Source organism: Malurus melanocephalus, unplaced genomic scaffold (assembly GCF_030028575.1).
Source record: "Malurus melanocephalus ecotype Western Australia unplaced genomic scaffold, MMel_1.1 scaffold_90, whole genome shotgun sequence".
Taxonomy (NCBI): Eukaryota; Metazoa; Chordata; class Aves; order Passeriformes; family Maluridae; genus Malurus; species Malurus melanocephalus.
The window spans coordinates 2,115,338-2,130,599 of record NW_026623322.1 but is presented as its reverse complement, the minus strand read 5'-3'; the positions used below and the strand labels follow the sequence as shown (position 1 = coordinate 2,130,599).

The window sequence follows — 15,262 nt, the reverse complement described above, 5'->3', positions numbered from 1 at the left end:
AATAAAACCTTGTAGGAAGTAAAGGGACTGGGTAACTCCTGATCATCATTTACATCTCTTGTGATGCTCAGAGTTAAACTTTCAAGTTTGTCAAATGGATGGGACTATAAAAAAACATACATAATTCTACATTTGTATGCCACAGCTCGGTTTGTAGGACATTTTCTGTACTTTTAGATTTTGACTGTTGCATTGAGAAACCGTCCCAAATCCATCGTAATCGTCATTCACGAGTACTGAATTCACCGCAGCTGTCAGTAGATGGTGCTGTTTCTCTTCTGATACGTTCCCCGTATCTGTAGTGACGGAAAGACTCCCTGAATTTCTCTTCTATGGACCCTGCTTATCCATCAAGCTTTAAATATATTACATTCAGGAGCATTAGAGGGTTTGGTACTTTTCTTAATTTCTTTACCAGCCTTTATTCCTGCACTATTTTACTGGCAGAGGATGCCTGGTTTTATATCCAAAAGTGATTGCACTGAGCCGTGTGTATTTGTCAGGGAGCAGCTACCTTAAGGTGGATTCACTGAGAGTACCTATGGATGATAATAAAACTTGCAGTTATTCCCTGAATAATCGTTAGAAACTCAAGGAACTTGTAGCTTTTTTTGTGTGTTGTGCAAACCATTAAAGTAATAGTATATGTGTCTATGCAGATGGCTCAAAGCAAAGCCCTGTGATGATATCAGGTGATAACATTAAGTTATAGTTATAGTGTGCTACCTTTCAGACTTGTTTTTGTTTTTTAGAAGTGAACTTTGAAAATATTCAGTAGTGTCACTTTTTGTTTTTGCAATGATGAACTGAATACCCAGGTCATCTGTAGGAGCCCATTAGGTGAACTTTGTATGCTGAGAATGAAGATGATGTTGACAGTATTTCCATATATAATGGGAAGGTTTCTGAGCCCCTGGTAGATTAGTTACCTATACTGTTAAATTATTAGAATGGTTTCTGTAGTGCTTTTGGTCCACATTTGCTGAAGCTTTATCAACTGGTGGAGTTGTTCTGAACAGAAAGCTGAAATGCAGTCATCCCATTTTAGATGCTGGTATAAACATGGGCAGATTTACATGAATTGATCATGGTCTCTGTGCCATTGAACAGATATTGCTGGTGTTGGGGTCACTGGGATAGCTACAGCTGGTGAGTTTCAGGTGAAACTGAGGATGACAAGGTGTTGTAGTGACTTAATTTCCCTGCTCTCATCCTCAGATGACTGTCTTGTTCCTATTGTATGGGACCTGAGGTGTAAGTAGCTTCAATAAATCCAGGCAGGTGGAATTCTGAGAGATGGAAGTGTGCCAGAGTTTTAGGGTACAAGTCATGCACAAGCAGAGAAGGAAAGGTATGGAGCAACGTGAGTGAACAGTTTGTCACTTCTGCCTGAGAAATGAGAGAGAGCAGTTTCTTGACAGGAGWTGAGTTCTCAGAGTTCGTCTCTGATTTAAGCCTTTGATGAGTTTATATTTATGGAGAAAAATTGAAAGTCTGGGTAGTATTTTAGAAAATTTTTTTGCAGCAGATCTATTGGATGGATTTTTTTGTGGCCTTTAGGTGGTACTGCTTTAATATTTGGAGATAGGCAATTCATCTTAATCCAGTGTTCAACATTTCCAGAAGAATTAACTTTAGTATTTTTTTTGTTCATGATTCATTGGAATAACTGTTAAATAATCAAACAATAGTTCTCTGCTAGTTAAAGGTGAATGGTTTAAGTGTTGCTTTGCAATATATAATATATGGCATGAGTGGACCTTTGACTTCAAATTCCAGTCTTTGTTTCACCTTGACAGCAGAGTTATGGTAATCTCTTGTGGCTGTGGGTACGGACAGGTAGACAGTTCTCTCCGGGAAKTTAAAAAATGTACAAAACACTGATGGTATGATTGGGACTAAGGTAATAAACTTTAGCAGTATTGGAGGTAGAGCTGGAAAAAATTTTGATCTGATGTCTCTACGCCTAATTCCTGCATTAATAGGGTAGAAAGGCTACTTCAGAATGCAGAATGGTTTTAAAGGACTAATGAGACATATGCTTATTTTTTGAGCAATTTTTAGAAGATGAGGCAAAAGTTTTTGTCAAATATGGAAATGTATTAAATGTTTTAAGCATACTTTCTTGTATAAAGTAGATTACCTTACTTGCCTGACACAATGGTGGTCTGCTTTTTACATACCAAACTCTGTACAATTACAGTTGCAAAGAAACCCATTTGTCAGGCTCAATGTTTTTGGTTGCTRCTCAGTGACTTTGTGGTGATTGAGRATCAGATATGCATGCAAACAGATCCCTCTCTTTTCCTTCCCTTTTTTATATGGTGCTGTGTTTGAGATGATTAATATATAATCTGAATATTTACTGTTACGTATTCTRTTCTGTGAATTGTGGATTAAGAAATGCAGATAATGGGATTGTGATCGAGTGTATAAATCAGAAAGTTAGATTGCTGACTTTATGGTTAAAATTTGCTCTCCTCTCATTCCTTGAAGTACAAATRAGGAAACTGCAATTTATTTATGTGCCTTATTTATGCATAATAGTTATGGTTGTTTTACAACTTTTTATCCATTGGAAYAGTGTGTCTGGAAATTATTTCAGTGTAATAGAGAGTTGGACAGATAATATTTCACTGTCTAGATAAAAAACAATGGGAGTTAATTTATGGCATTCTCTCTTGAAGTAGAGATCCATAAATGAGATCTCCAATGGCTTCAAACAGCCATTTCTTATTCTTGTGGGACTCTTTCCCTGCTGGGGTCTTGCCAAGAGTTGTTTCTGTTGCTGTAGAAAAGGAGGAAGGGCGAGGACCATATAAATAAAAGCTGAATGCTGTCTGGCATAAAATTGTGTGGGAGTTCCAAGTTTTCACAGGTTTGAGATAACCCTGGGGGTAACTTGCATTCTGCTTGATGTAACTGTAAATGGACTCTTCTCTTAAGAGGTAGTGCCTTGGAAATATTCGGCTGCTTCTCAGACAATAATGAGGGAGCTCAGCTGGCCTCTCATCAAGCATCCAGGCACTATTGGTCCTGCTATCCTCAGGAATCTGGTGTCCAAAAAGAAATGGACATTTTAACATTTGTTTGCTCTAAAGTGTAAAATTCTGTGTCTTCAAATATATTACTCAGAGAAGTTTTAGGCTCTTTATAAAGTCCCTTATAGATGCTTCCTTTGTAATTAAATGCTACTTTTTCTTTGTTTAGCCATCCTGGTTATTCTATCTGCAGACTTTGCCAATTCAGTATGARGAGGCACAGTGAGAATGCAAAATGTGACCAACGAATACCCTCTATACTACTTGATTAAGGAATTACTGAATGCGTAATTGTAGTCAAGAAAAAGAAAAATAGCACAGTCCCCCAAAGTGTTTGCAACCTGGAGAGAACTTGGAGAGGATATTGAACCCATTTTTGTGGTTAGCAACATTGATAGAGCAACTGAATACAGTAACTCTCATGTAAATAAAGTGTAGAAAATATTCCAGCAAAGTATGTTTATTTTAAAAAGACATCAGTAAAATGAAAATTTTACCAAAATAAGCTCATATTAAATAAATAGCACAAAACAAAGAAAAAAACCCTCTTAATTAGTTACAAATGGTATATAATGGAAAGTCGGCTCAGTACATTTTGGAGAATAAGTCAAAAATCATATGTGTATAGTAGTTAAGAATGGGTTGCTAGAAAAAAATGCAACAATAGTAAGGTCCTTAGAACACAGTAAAAATGTTCACTGAAGTGCCTTTTCTGGCTATATGTTTACACCCCTCAATTTAGAAACAAAAATAAAGCAGGAAAGTATTAAAATGGTAACGAAAATGCTTAAGGCACTGTTGAATGAACTAAACATTAGAGTGTGCTTCAAAATGCTGGCATTTCCCTGTTGGGATGCCACTGAAGATGAAGGGTAAAAAAATGATCTGTTTTCCTTGCTGCAAGATGAGAAAGGATCTGTAGTTCTTGAGAGACAGACCCTGGAGTGGGTTACAGTGCATTCCTTCATCCACATCTGGTCAGCAAATTTCCTTTCTCTTGCTTACTGTTTTGTAAATGTCTGGGACTTRAAAGAAGGAGAATTCCAAGCTTGTGTTTAAGGACATAGTCCTCTAAATTTTTCCCCAGGTCAGTTGTAGGGTGATGTTCCTAATCAAAGGGAAAAGAATTATGTTGCTGCGCTACAATTGCCGCAGTCAGTAAATGCCGTTTGCTCATTAGTGAATGTTTCTTCTGATTTGTGCTCTCATTTATAATGTGAAAGCAATGCTTTTCTTCAGACAACCTCTGCAACTCTGGAGCAAATGAGCAGCTGACAGGCTTACTTTTAAGAATGCATAGCTTAAATTGTTGTTTTCTTAAAATAGGCTTCATATTTTTCCTCAAATCCCTGGTAATTCCTTTCAGGTGCTTGTTGTATTTTGCCATATTTTTAAATGGAAAAACTTGATCCTTCAAAAGAGATAATGAAAGTTAAAACAAAAAACTCACACTAACAAACCAATGCRTGTACATGGTAACCTGTTAGAAGAAAAGAAAGATTAAAACCCCGCACTTGCTCTTGGAGCTTATATTCAGGCCCTGTGCTACCTGGATCTAAGTTGGTCCAAAGGTTGGCATGGCTATACGATTGAAGAAGTATTCAAAGATTCAATTTTTGGTTTTTTCTTGGTTCTTTTTTTTTAGCAATTTCAACATCATTTCATGACAGTCATAGTTTCCTGTCTTGTTCAGAACTGATATGAAAACTGAGAGTGCTGATCCTCATTAGCAATGGAACTCAGAACTGATTTGATTACGTTGATGCAGGACATGAGTTTCTACTTTATTGCAGTTGCATTTCAATCTGACAGAAATTATTTTTCATTAAAGCTGAACAGGAATAAACTGTGCCAAAGCTGAGATAAATATTGGCACAGGCTTTTTAATGTTTTAAAAGAACATGTTTTATACAAGTCCAAGTACATGCCTGCACTGGGAGAAAATGTATCTTTTTCTACCATAAAGGTTCAATAGTCCTGGTGTGATACTTGCATATGGTTTTGCTCCTTTCAGTGTGTTTGGTAGTGTTTACACACACAGTTCCTGACAATGAGAATATGGGCATTTTTGGGATGTATTTTAAGATGCTTTCCATGGTCATAGGTAATTCCATAAGTGATCCATTACCTTGTATTTGACAGGTTTTTAAATGTAAGCACTATTTTTAATGACAGTCAGACAATGCAGCTATCATTACACAGCTGGGTGTCTGTAAAGACATGAAGGGTTCAGAACAGTCTAGTGAGAGGGCTGGGTAGAAGACATATCTGCACAGTGTTCTCTCAATGTGGTTTTATCAGCAGAGCAGTGTTTTTGGGCTCAGAGAGTGACCCCTGAGCAGTGTGTTGAAGGATTTCAGTGGGTCCTCCAGAGCTAAGGGAAGGATGCTGCAGTATCTWTGTGGAAGCTTCCCACTTCTGATATGTACTGATAAGTAGCTGAACAGTTCTGTGTTGATAGAAAACTTCTGGGCTGATGCTAAGCTTTCTSTGTTGAGAGGTCATAGATAGCACAGGTCATAAAAATAGGAAGCCAAAAGAAACAAGAAAGCCTTTTATCTTCACCTCTATGTGGATCAATAAAGATTCTTTTCTCAAYACAATGTCTGATTGATCACAGTGGAAGATGGAAGTGGTAAAGGGGTGCTGTCCTACRTATTTGTGGCCCTGGGTTGTGAAAGAGAACTCAGCCTGGTTTCATGCAGTGGAGACAATTCTTTTTGATCCTTGGTTGCAGCATGATTGTTTTGCCTACTGTGGAAGAACCACTTTGCTTGTSATATTTCCAAGGCCTTAACTGAGCTCCTGGATATGCCAAAAGAGCTGCTCAGCTGTGTCCTGATGAGCTGCACAACAACAGAATGTGGGAGGTGCTCGTGTGTCATCTTCACTGTTAGGTAGATAAAATGAGCGAATTGCTTTGTCAAGAAACAAAAAACAACACAGGGTAGCCTTGAACAACACAGGGTAGCTGTACATTCTAAGTACTTTTGTATAGCAAATAAGGTGAATGCTTGTGGACTTTTATCATCTCTCTCTGRGTCGTTCCTCAATGGTCAACATGGCCCAGTGAACATCAACCTCCAGTGATGTCTGTCTTCCACTGTATGAGCTGATCAGTTCTACCCACCRTCTCCTTCCCTTAAAACAGTTTATCTCTTGATATAAGCATCTTTGCTCATACCCTGGGGCTGCTTAGATATCTGGCTTTTTTTTTCCTGAGTATTAGAGGGTCTTCTATATTCATGTGCAGCCATCATTAACAAGATTTCTGAGAGATGTGTAAGGCAAAAATCTTTGTCTGTTCACAAGCATGACATAGATGTTCATGTGTCAGCTCCTTTCATCCACAGTTACAGTGTGTATTAATTTGCCTAGTGCAGGCTCTGAAGTTACAGACCTCTCAGTTAGGTGGAACCTATTTTTAAAAATAAAACATACTAATCAATGTCCAAAAAAAAACCACTAAAACCACCCCCCAAAAAAACAACTAAAAAACCTCCAAAACATCACCACATTTGTCRCTCCAGAGCCTTGTTGGTGACAGGGAAGTTCTCAGATATCAGGTTGTTCCCTGTTGCTAGTTCAGTTCATCCTTGCTAAGGGAACTTGGAGTTCCTCTGCAAGGTGAATGCAAGTGTCATTCTGGTAATTCCCTTCTGGTTTGTTGGGTTCCATAACATTTCGTGCTGTGATTGAAGTTACAGCAGGTTRCCTTGAGGAGTCCCTCAGAGTGGGAACCAGCCCAGTTTCTTCTCTGGTGGTCAGAGATGGCCAGAGTCCCTGTAGCTGCTTGCTTGCCATTCTTGTGCAGTGGTTGTCTGCTGGGTGTATAGAATCTCAGGAAGTTTTCTGCATCTGATGTGTTTGAATGACAACTTAATAATAAATTAATAATAGTATCTTGGTGCTTAAAGCACTTGCTGAGGTTGTGGAAAGTCTGTGTTCACTGTCTTCATCTGAAGAGGAGATTGATTTCCTATTTCCTAACACAGTGACTTAGTCATTGAACTATTTTGAGGGCACATATTTAATAATTTTATTAAATTTTATTAGATTTTCACAGAGTGGAGGCCTAGAATGCAGTTAGGTTTTTTTTCAGGAAATTAGGGAATCAGCTGGTGATTGYACCTATGACTGTTCAAATGTTCTGTGTGGAACAGAAGTATCAGTGAAAGAAATAGAGAGGATAGTCCTTTTACAATGATTTTGCAACCTGGAATTAAAAAGACAGTTGTGGGAGGCCTTGCTTTAAATCTATGATCAGCGGTGGGTAAAATAAATTTAAAATGGGCTCAAGTATYACAGTATAAGTTGTATATCTCAGGCTGTTGTCTTGCCATGTTCAAATAATTCTGTAAAGCTTCAGGAACACCCTGTACTAGACATTCCCAATTATGGTGCTGGGAGCATTTTCCTGGAAGGTGAGGGAATTGGATTTTATTTTCCTTGAACAGAAAACACAAACCTTTGACCTTGCACTTCTGGAGTGTTATAACCATCACATTTATGAATGAAAGAGTGGTAGTATTAATGCCTCAGAAGAGCTGTGGATCTTGCATTTGCTTTTTTATGTTTTACTTCAAAAATATTTGAAGACTGAACTCAGGGGGTTGAAATTAATCACACTTCATTTCAATTTTATTGGAAAAGAATCCAAAACCCAGCCCCAATCCAAATTCTAAGGAAAACTTGCTTAGCAAGTGCATGACAGGTGCATTGCTGTCTGTCTGAGCTGGAGTTTGAGCAGTGTGTCTGACAGGAGGATAAGTGRAAGGATAATTTCTAAAATGAGTGCAGCAAGGTTCATCAGAGTTCTTCTACTAGAGACCTCTAAATTATCCAAAGACTCCTTATGACTGTATAAGCCAAAATCAACACCTTAAACCTGAACCATGAATCAGTTGYTAGCTGGTTTAGGTCAGGAGGCACAGAGACAGTAGTCTGCAGTTGAGAAATTACCACTTGTGCACAAACTGCAGTTGTTTTATTTTGCAGCTGTGTGTGTGCTAAAGCCAACCTGAAAATAACAACAGTGTGAACTAAAGTAGTGACATCCATCTGGAATTAAAAGTTTGCAGCAAGCGACAAAAGGAATGTGCTGCACACTTGCTGTGTCTGAGAAATATATGTTATTTTAGTGACAAGAGAAGCAGTGATTTTTAAGTTAATTAGATTCAGCTTTTCTTTTAATACCATTTGGTGTACAGAGGAGGTTAACTAAAGGTGCAATTCTAAACCTCAGAAGAGAGGTACCCACAGAGAGCAGGTGACCTTATGGAAATTACAACTTGTAATTCATCATAGTTAATGTGGGTTTGGACTAGCTGACTGGAGAGGTCTCACTCATATACAGTTTGATAACAGGTTCCCATTGTCAGTAATAATTTATTCAAAAAGGGGAAGTTATAATATGCTTATTACCTCTCTTCCACATATAAAGCAGATAATTTTTTTAGTCAAATGTCTGACATGTAATTACAAGCATCTTGAAAATGCATTTTAAAAGTCCAGAGAGTCCCTAATTATTCGTAGTAGTCTTAATATATTAAACTAARATTTTTAAAATAACTTGTAGTACATCAATTTCTGTTCTAGAATTGAATCTCTTGTTCTGTGTTATCTTACTTTATATCCTTTAATGTGAACTTCAAAATTAAGCAGCTTTAGCAAGTGTCTACATTAGAGCACTTGGGGTTCTAAGGTAATTGAGGTGATGACAGCTGGTTAGACTTGTATTGAAACAAATTTCTGTGCTGTAATGCTGCTCTACTTGTGTTTGTACTATTACAAAGACATGGGTTTTAGTCTTAATTTATTATATCTGTGAGAATCTCATGTGGTCTTTTAATAACASGATTTCATGTTATTTTTCAATCCTACATGGAGTAAGTACATCAAAGGCACTGAAGGAGCATTTACTTAATGTTACAGTTGGGCCCTATTTCAGTAGAAGGCTCTGTGTGTTCTCTATTGTATTATGTCACACTTGGAAAACAAAGGGATTCCCTCCCCCTGCCCCYACCCACGGAAGTTTTTTGTTGTGCTCAAGTGATTTTCACAGCTGCAGGAGACAGGAAGGTGATGTTCTTCCCAGTTTAAAGATGAGGAACTGAGGCAAAGAGAAGGTGTAGACTGAAGCACGTAGAAGTGCCTGATAACTTTAGGAATTCAGTGTGAAACGTTTGGGCTCTGATGCTTGAAAACAAACAATTGATGTCAAATTTAGTGTAARTTCAAGTGGAGCAGTAGAGATCAGCAGGGTCTATGTGCTGATCTTACAAATACTTGAAGCTCTGTCTTTCCACAGCTGTTAATGATAATTTTGTCTTTTACTCAGTGTTGAGCTGTTGCAGGGCTAGGGATAACAAGCAGAAAAAAAAAAGGGATGAGAGAAGCCTCCAGTTTGAATAATGTGAGCTTATTCTATCCTAAAAGTAAAAAAACAAAATCTGATGATACTTGAAGAAATGTGTTACCTTTGACTTCGATTTCACCACTATCCTCGGATTACCACCACTATCCTCTGATTTCAGAAAGTATTTATGTCACATCTTGTATAACCTACCTGCATTTGTGAGCTAATACTTCTACTTTTTTAATTATCTGGTGCCTCATACATTGTGCACGTTATAGATGATGCAATAAATAAGGCAGGGACAGGTCAGACTGTTATCCTTCACGGCATAATCCTGATTGATCCATTCATCCATGATTTGAATGAAGCATAGATATATTTTAARGGGAAAATATGACACATAATGTTATCATACTCTAAGGTGTATGCACAGAGAGGCCAAGCTGAAGATCAGAGGCAACCTTCTCTGTCACTCTCTAAATTTAATGTTAGATTATTTTTAACCTTAATGCTCTTTTAACATTGAGGCTTCTTCTATGCATGTAATAGCTTTCACTTTCTAAAAAAGTAAACTGCAACTGAATTTGGGGATCTTGATTTTGTGTGTGACTCACTTAGTTCTGCTTGTAGAGATGAGCATTAAACCATTTAATAGCGCTGGCAAGGGTCTGTGTCTTATGCTGCCTCCATGTTCCCAGGGCAGAACTGCAGGGATTCTCTCTGCTTCCTCCTATGTCTGTATGAGTGGCCCTTAGCCTGGCATTCTGTTAATCTGCTTAACATTTATGAGTTTGTAGGTGGGTGGGAAAACAAAACTGATGAAGTGTTTGATTTCCAGATGTTTAGCAATAAGCTTTGGAATTATTTTTACTGCTCAGGGATTTCCTGAACCTGTTGCATTTTGTGCTTGCTAGCCTGCAGTGAATCTTCAGTTTTGTTCAGTCTCTTCAGGAGGTCATGTGAAATTCTTGCATGTACTAGTCCTATTGTAAGGAATTCWAAGCATCTGTTAACTGTTTCATATGGAAATGGAATTTTTCCACTATTTTATTACTTTAAACTAGATTGTAACAAGACTTGTCATGCAAGTCCCACTCCCTGAATTGGGGCTTAGCTCAYGTTCCTTCTTTCTCTTTTCCTACCCAAGATTTATTTATCTTCACAGTTGCCTAATTACCTTTGCAGCTTCTCATCTGTCATATCTCTCCCAGCCTCTTACATTCCCACTATTTTGCTCAGTGCTTGCATCACAGTTTGAATTTCTGTCTCTARTAATCCCTAAACTCTCTTGAATCTCTCTCAATGCTCCTTAATGATTATTTTGATACAACGAGTAACCTCAAGTCAGACTTGTGGTCCTTCTGCACTGGATTCYGGGAGCTTCTTTCGCTGTGCTGAGCAGGACACGAGCTTCATTCATTCTTCTGGTGTATGGATCTGATTCCTATGTAAATATCCACTGTACTGAAGGAAGCAGTGGCAACAGCTCTTGCTGATTTAGTTGAATATGTGTGGAAATCTCTTCCATTCTGTAATGAATGGGACTGAGACCTCCTTGGAAGGATGGAAAAGATTTGCAGTTCTCTTGGGAGAAGACTTGGGCACAGCCAAGGGGTTTGCTTTGGGAGAACTTGGCAGCCAAGTGGCAGCYTTGGGAATGGAGAGAGAGTGAGAGACTATGGGTTAAGAAAACGAAGTAGTGAGCCACACCTCAGGCAGGACCAAAGGCCTCTTAGGAAACAGGAGGGACCATGCAGARCTGCCTGCACTACCTCACCTGAAATATGGCAAATCTCTACTTCCAGGCATTAAGAATTCAATGTGAAGTGGGAGCTTTATTTAATAAAGCCTTACTTTGTGCTCTCCTGCATAACTTGTCATTTTTTTTTTTCTGTAGAATTAACTATCCTACATAATAGTCTGATGGAATCCTGAACTTTTTCTTTAGTCTAAAGAATTTCTGAAATTTCAGCATTTTTCTCCTTTCTTTTTGAGTAACTCCAGACACGTGCATATTCTAGCTGTCATTTTTGTGGGTGCTGAAATACTATGGATGGATTTTCATAGGTGGCAAAATGTATATGCCTGGCACAACGATATTCCAAATCTGGTATTTTTGCTCCACTAGCATGGAGCTGTAAAAAATTCCTGCAATAAGAAGCTTTCCAGRATTTTGTTACCCATGAGCTAAGCCATTTTGGCTGTTAGCGGAGAGAATTAGGAAAAAAATGTTCTGAGGCAGTAAGTTGGCTTGGAAAATTGCATTCAGAAACTCTGAAATTTCACAAGATTGTAAGAGTGGAAAGCAGCAATCTCTTACAGCAAAGATCCATAGTCTGCAGTGCCTGTGCCAAAAGCAGCATACAAGGCAATTTGAATAATACGCATTTTTGCATAATGTGACGTGGGTCTGAGCTTCAGCGTTGTGAGGAAAGCACATGTGAAATGTCTTTTTTCCCAGCTCCTGGCTTCCTCCTGGTTCAGCACTCACACATGGGCCAGACTCTGYCATTAGATGGTCACTGGTGTCTCTATGTGTTCCAGTTTGCCCTTGAGAAAGGAAGTGTCAGACAGCTTTGGTGATRGGTTTGCTCATTCCTCATTGCATAYTGCTCCTTTTTGTGTTCTAAATCTCCAACTAAGTTTTTAACTTAGCTGTGTTTTATAGCTTTGGCACTTCTGAAAGAGATGCTGAGACTGCTTTCATATGGGGTTTGTTGTTCACATAAAGAGCTGTATTAAAAATAATTAAAAATAATTAAAATAATTAAAATAATTAAAGATATAGCCCAGCATTTGTAATACAATGACTTTTACCAAGTAAAAGGGAAATAAAATTGGTTCAATTTAATGTGTCATCACTATGCTAAGGATTCTACTGGTATTAATGAAAAATTTGCTATCTCAGTAATTTAATCATTTTAGCAACCTAAGCCCATGAAGGGGTACGAAGTTCAGTATTGCTTGTCTTTAAAAGAGCCAGTTCTGGTTTGGAAGCTATTTAAAATGCTATTCTAACAACAGCAGTTAGAAACAGGAATGCTAAAAGTGTAACAATTTAGGTTTGCTAATTGATTGTATTGTGCAGGTAGATTGTGAATTCTTAATTATATGTTTTTCTAATAAACTGTCTWCTATTGGTTTTGTGTAGATCATCCTTTGCAGGCTGGAAGTGCCAAGTGCAGGATAATTCAGTGAATGATGTGGACTATTTCAGCTTCTTGTTTTCAACCCTTATAGGTAATCCATATGTCTGTAATAATTCAGAATTAACAAAATAAAATTTGTTTTGATAATCAATTACTGAATTTAGTTTAGAATAAATGGTTTAGTAAGTACTTCCTGAAAGTAATTCTAATCTTGTTATATGTTTTTGATATGAGATCCCCTTTATTCTTTTGATCTGATTTTTGACACTATTTTTACACTTTTCCCTTGGGGCTGAATATTTGCATACTTTTTCTTCATTCTAGCAACTTTCTTYGGAAAGTATGAGGAAAACCTAAATTCAGCATATGACATAAACAAGATTTTTTTTCCTAGCTTGAAGTTAATGTCTTTTAATGGCTCATAACAATATAAATGAGTGCCTCTGGGATTTCCTGTGAACGTGCTTACGCTATTAAACACATTCCATCAGAATAAAGTAATCAAACTACGTTAAAGTGAGCTGGCCAAGGTCAGCTCTGCTCTACTTCTGCTACTCTGTTCTCACTCAGCTATAAAAATAGTTGTGTTCTGTGATGATGCAACTTTGGGAAATTACTACAGTGGTTAAAATAGCGTAATATTGCTAAGGAACAACTTCCACTAAGTTGTGCTGAGGTTTAAAATAGCGTGTTTTCTTTATCACCTTAGTCATTAATAATGTTTTTRTTTTCAAAAATTACCTTTTTGTTTCTAAAACGGTAAAAAAAGTGCTGTACTGATAGCAGACAAAATGAAAGCAAAGCTCAAGTAACTTGTGGTATAGTCGTCCTGTTTTACTGAAATATCTAATATCTAATACAATCATATATTAGAAATAATAAGCCAAATTATTTTTTTTTTAACCCTGAGGTTATATTATTGGTTATTGAGTTATTAAGAACATACAAAGTATTTTGCATTATACCCATTTTTATTAATTTTTTTAAGATACCTATATTGAAAATAGCACAACACAGGCCTATTAAAGTTGTTTTCATACCACATTATTGGTTTTTGTAAGTAAGTTTCTTTTCTATCAAAAGTCAAAAATTTTACTTTRATATACTTAGTTTATAATACCAAGCAAGAGCTATTAAGAAAAAGTTATGTTGACATAATGTAAAAGACAGTGTTTGTCAGTGATGCTGTTGAAGTAGAACACTGTTTGACTTGTTTTGTGATACTGTTGTACTTCTTCTTCTTCCCCAGGGTTTTCAAGAGAGGAGCTGACTAGTCTCCAGGGCATTAGAGGAAAACCACACATTAGCCAGACACAGCTTTCACCTATCCGTCTTTACCTAACTGATCTGGACCAGTTTTTACACCACTGGGCTGTGACAGAGGTAATACATCAACACTAATTCTAAATGACAGCATRCAAACTCTGAGTGCTCTCCATCCCTTTTCCACAGATGCCTAAATCTTGTCACAATTTGAGTCAAAAAAAGAATGTGAAATATAAATGCTGTTGAACAGCCAACATTTTTCTATAACCATMAGATATATTTTGAAGGAAGCTGCTTTAAAAGTTGAATGTTTGGACATGTAGTATGCAAAGCAATACTCAAGGAAAAAATTGGTAGAAACCTTGGTGGAAATTCTTACGCACTAATAATGTTAGGACCAGCAATATGTTTTGGCTTTCAAAAACAAATTAATGGTAAAAATACTAATTATAAAGAGTTTTCTTGGAGAGGAAGTGCCACTTAATTAAAAACCACTTGCATTAAATAAATTTCAACTTTGAAGCAATATTAAATTGGGATTAATCATTATTTAGAATAATTCCTGATTAGTTAACCAGAATATGCTGGGATTAGAAACTTCATTGTGAACTGAGCACTTAAAATTGGAAGAGTGAAAACTTTCTTTTATGGTTGGTTTTAAAGGGATTTGAGCCACCAGATTTTATTCAAAAACAGGTGGCTTAGTTGTCTTTCTGTATCAACTCTTCATATTGTTTACTTCTCTAGAAACCACTTGAAGGTATGAAATCCTGTTTAAATGACATGCCAATTTGACAGTATTTATGAAATCCTAGTGCTAAATTTAGAAAGAAGAGTGAAACAGAATTAGTTGTATGATTTTTTTCGTTCAAGAAAGCAATATAATACATGCTTTCTGCATCATAGCATTTAAGTGATAATGTACTGAAACAATGGTATGAGACACACACTGAATGTGTGTTTTTATGAGTTACAGTATTTTAAGCAAGGCTGTTTGGCCTCATGATTGACACATTTTTAGGTGTCCTGCCTTCAGTCATTTGGGCTATGGAGCAGTTGAACTTTCTASTTTGTTTTGCTCTGTCTCTTCTGAACAGTAATGAAGTGTTTTCTTGCCAAAATACTTTTTTCCAGTATGGAAAGATCACAATACTCTCTTTCCATGTCCTGTTCTTCTGTGAATACTTCAGAGCGATTATTTGTTTCTCAAAGTTAGCATAATCCCATTCAGTGTCTAAAGGATTTGTGTAYACCTTACCTGTTTCTTAAAATGTCACCTATAGTGTCTTCTCCTTCCTCTTTTTGCTTCTATTCCATAAGTCTTTCAAAACTGACTGTGAAATAGGGCTATTTTCACATAGGTAACAGTGAAGTAGTTCGATTCCTTTTTTGTGCCTTTGGTTCCTGGTTGAGAGTTTGACACAATGTTCRGTGTTTTGGTGCCATGA

General features: G+C 37.1%; 1 protein-coding gene across 3 annotated transcripts in view; it reads left to right on the top strand.

The window, feature by feature from the left end:
• Positions 1 to 15,262, top strand: part of TEX10 (testis expressed 10) — a 56,016-nt gene that overhangs the window by 25,065 nt on the left and 15,689 nt on the right. For all 3 annotated transcript variants that reach the window (XM_057368343.1, XM_057368344.1, XM_057368342.1), the window contains exons 11-12: positions 12,551 to 12,639; positions 13,798 to 13,931. In XM_057368343.1, the coding sequence (XP_057224326.1) occupies positions 12,551 to 12,639; positions 13,798 to 13,931 (223 nt within the window). The remainder of the gene's footprint in view (positions 1 to 12,550; positions 12,640 to 13,797; positions 13,932 to 15,262) is intronic.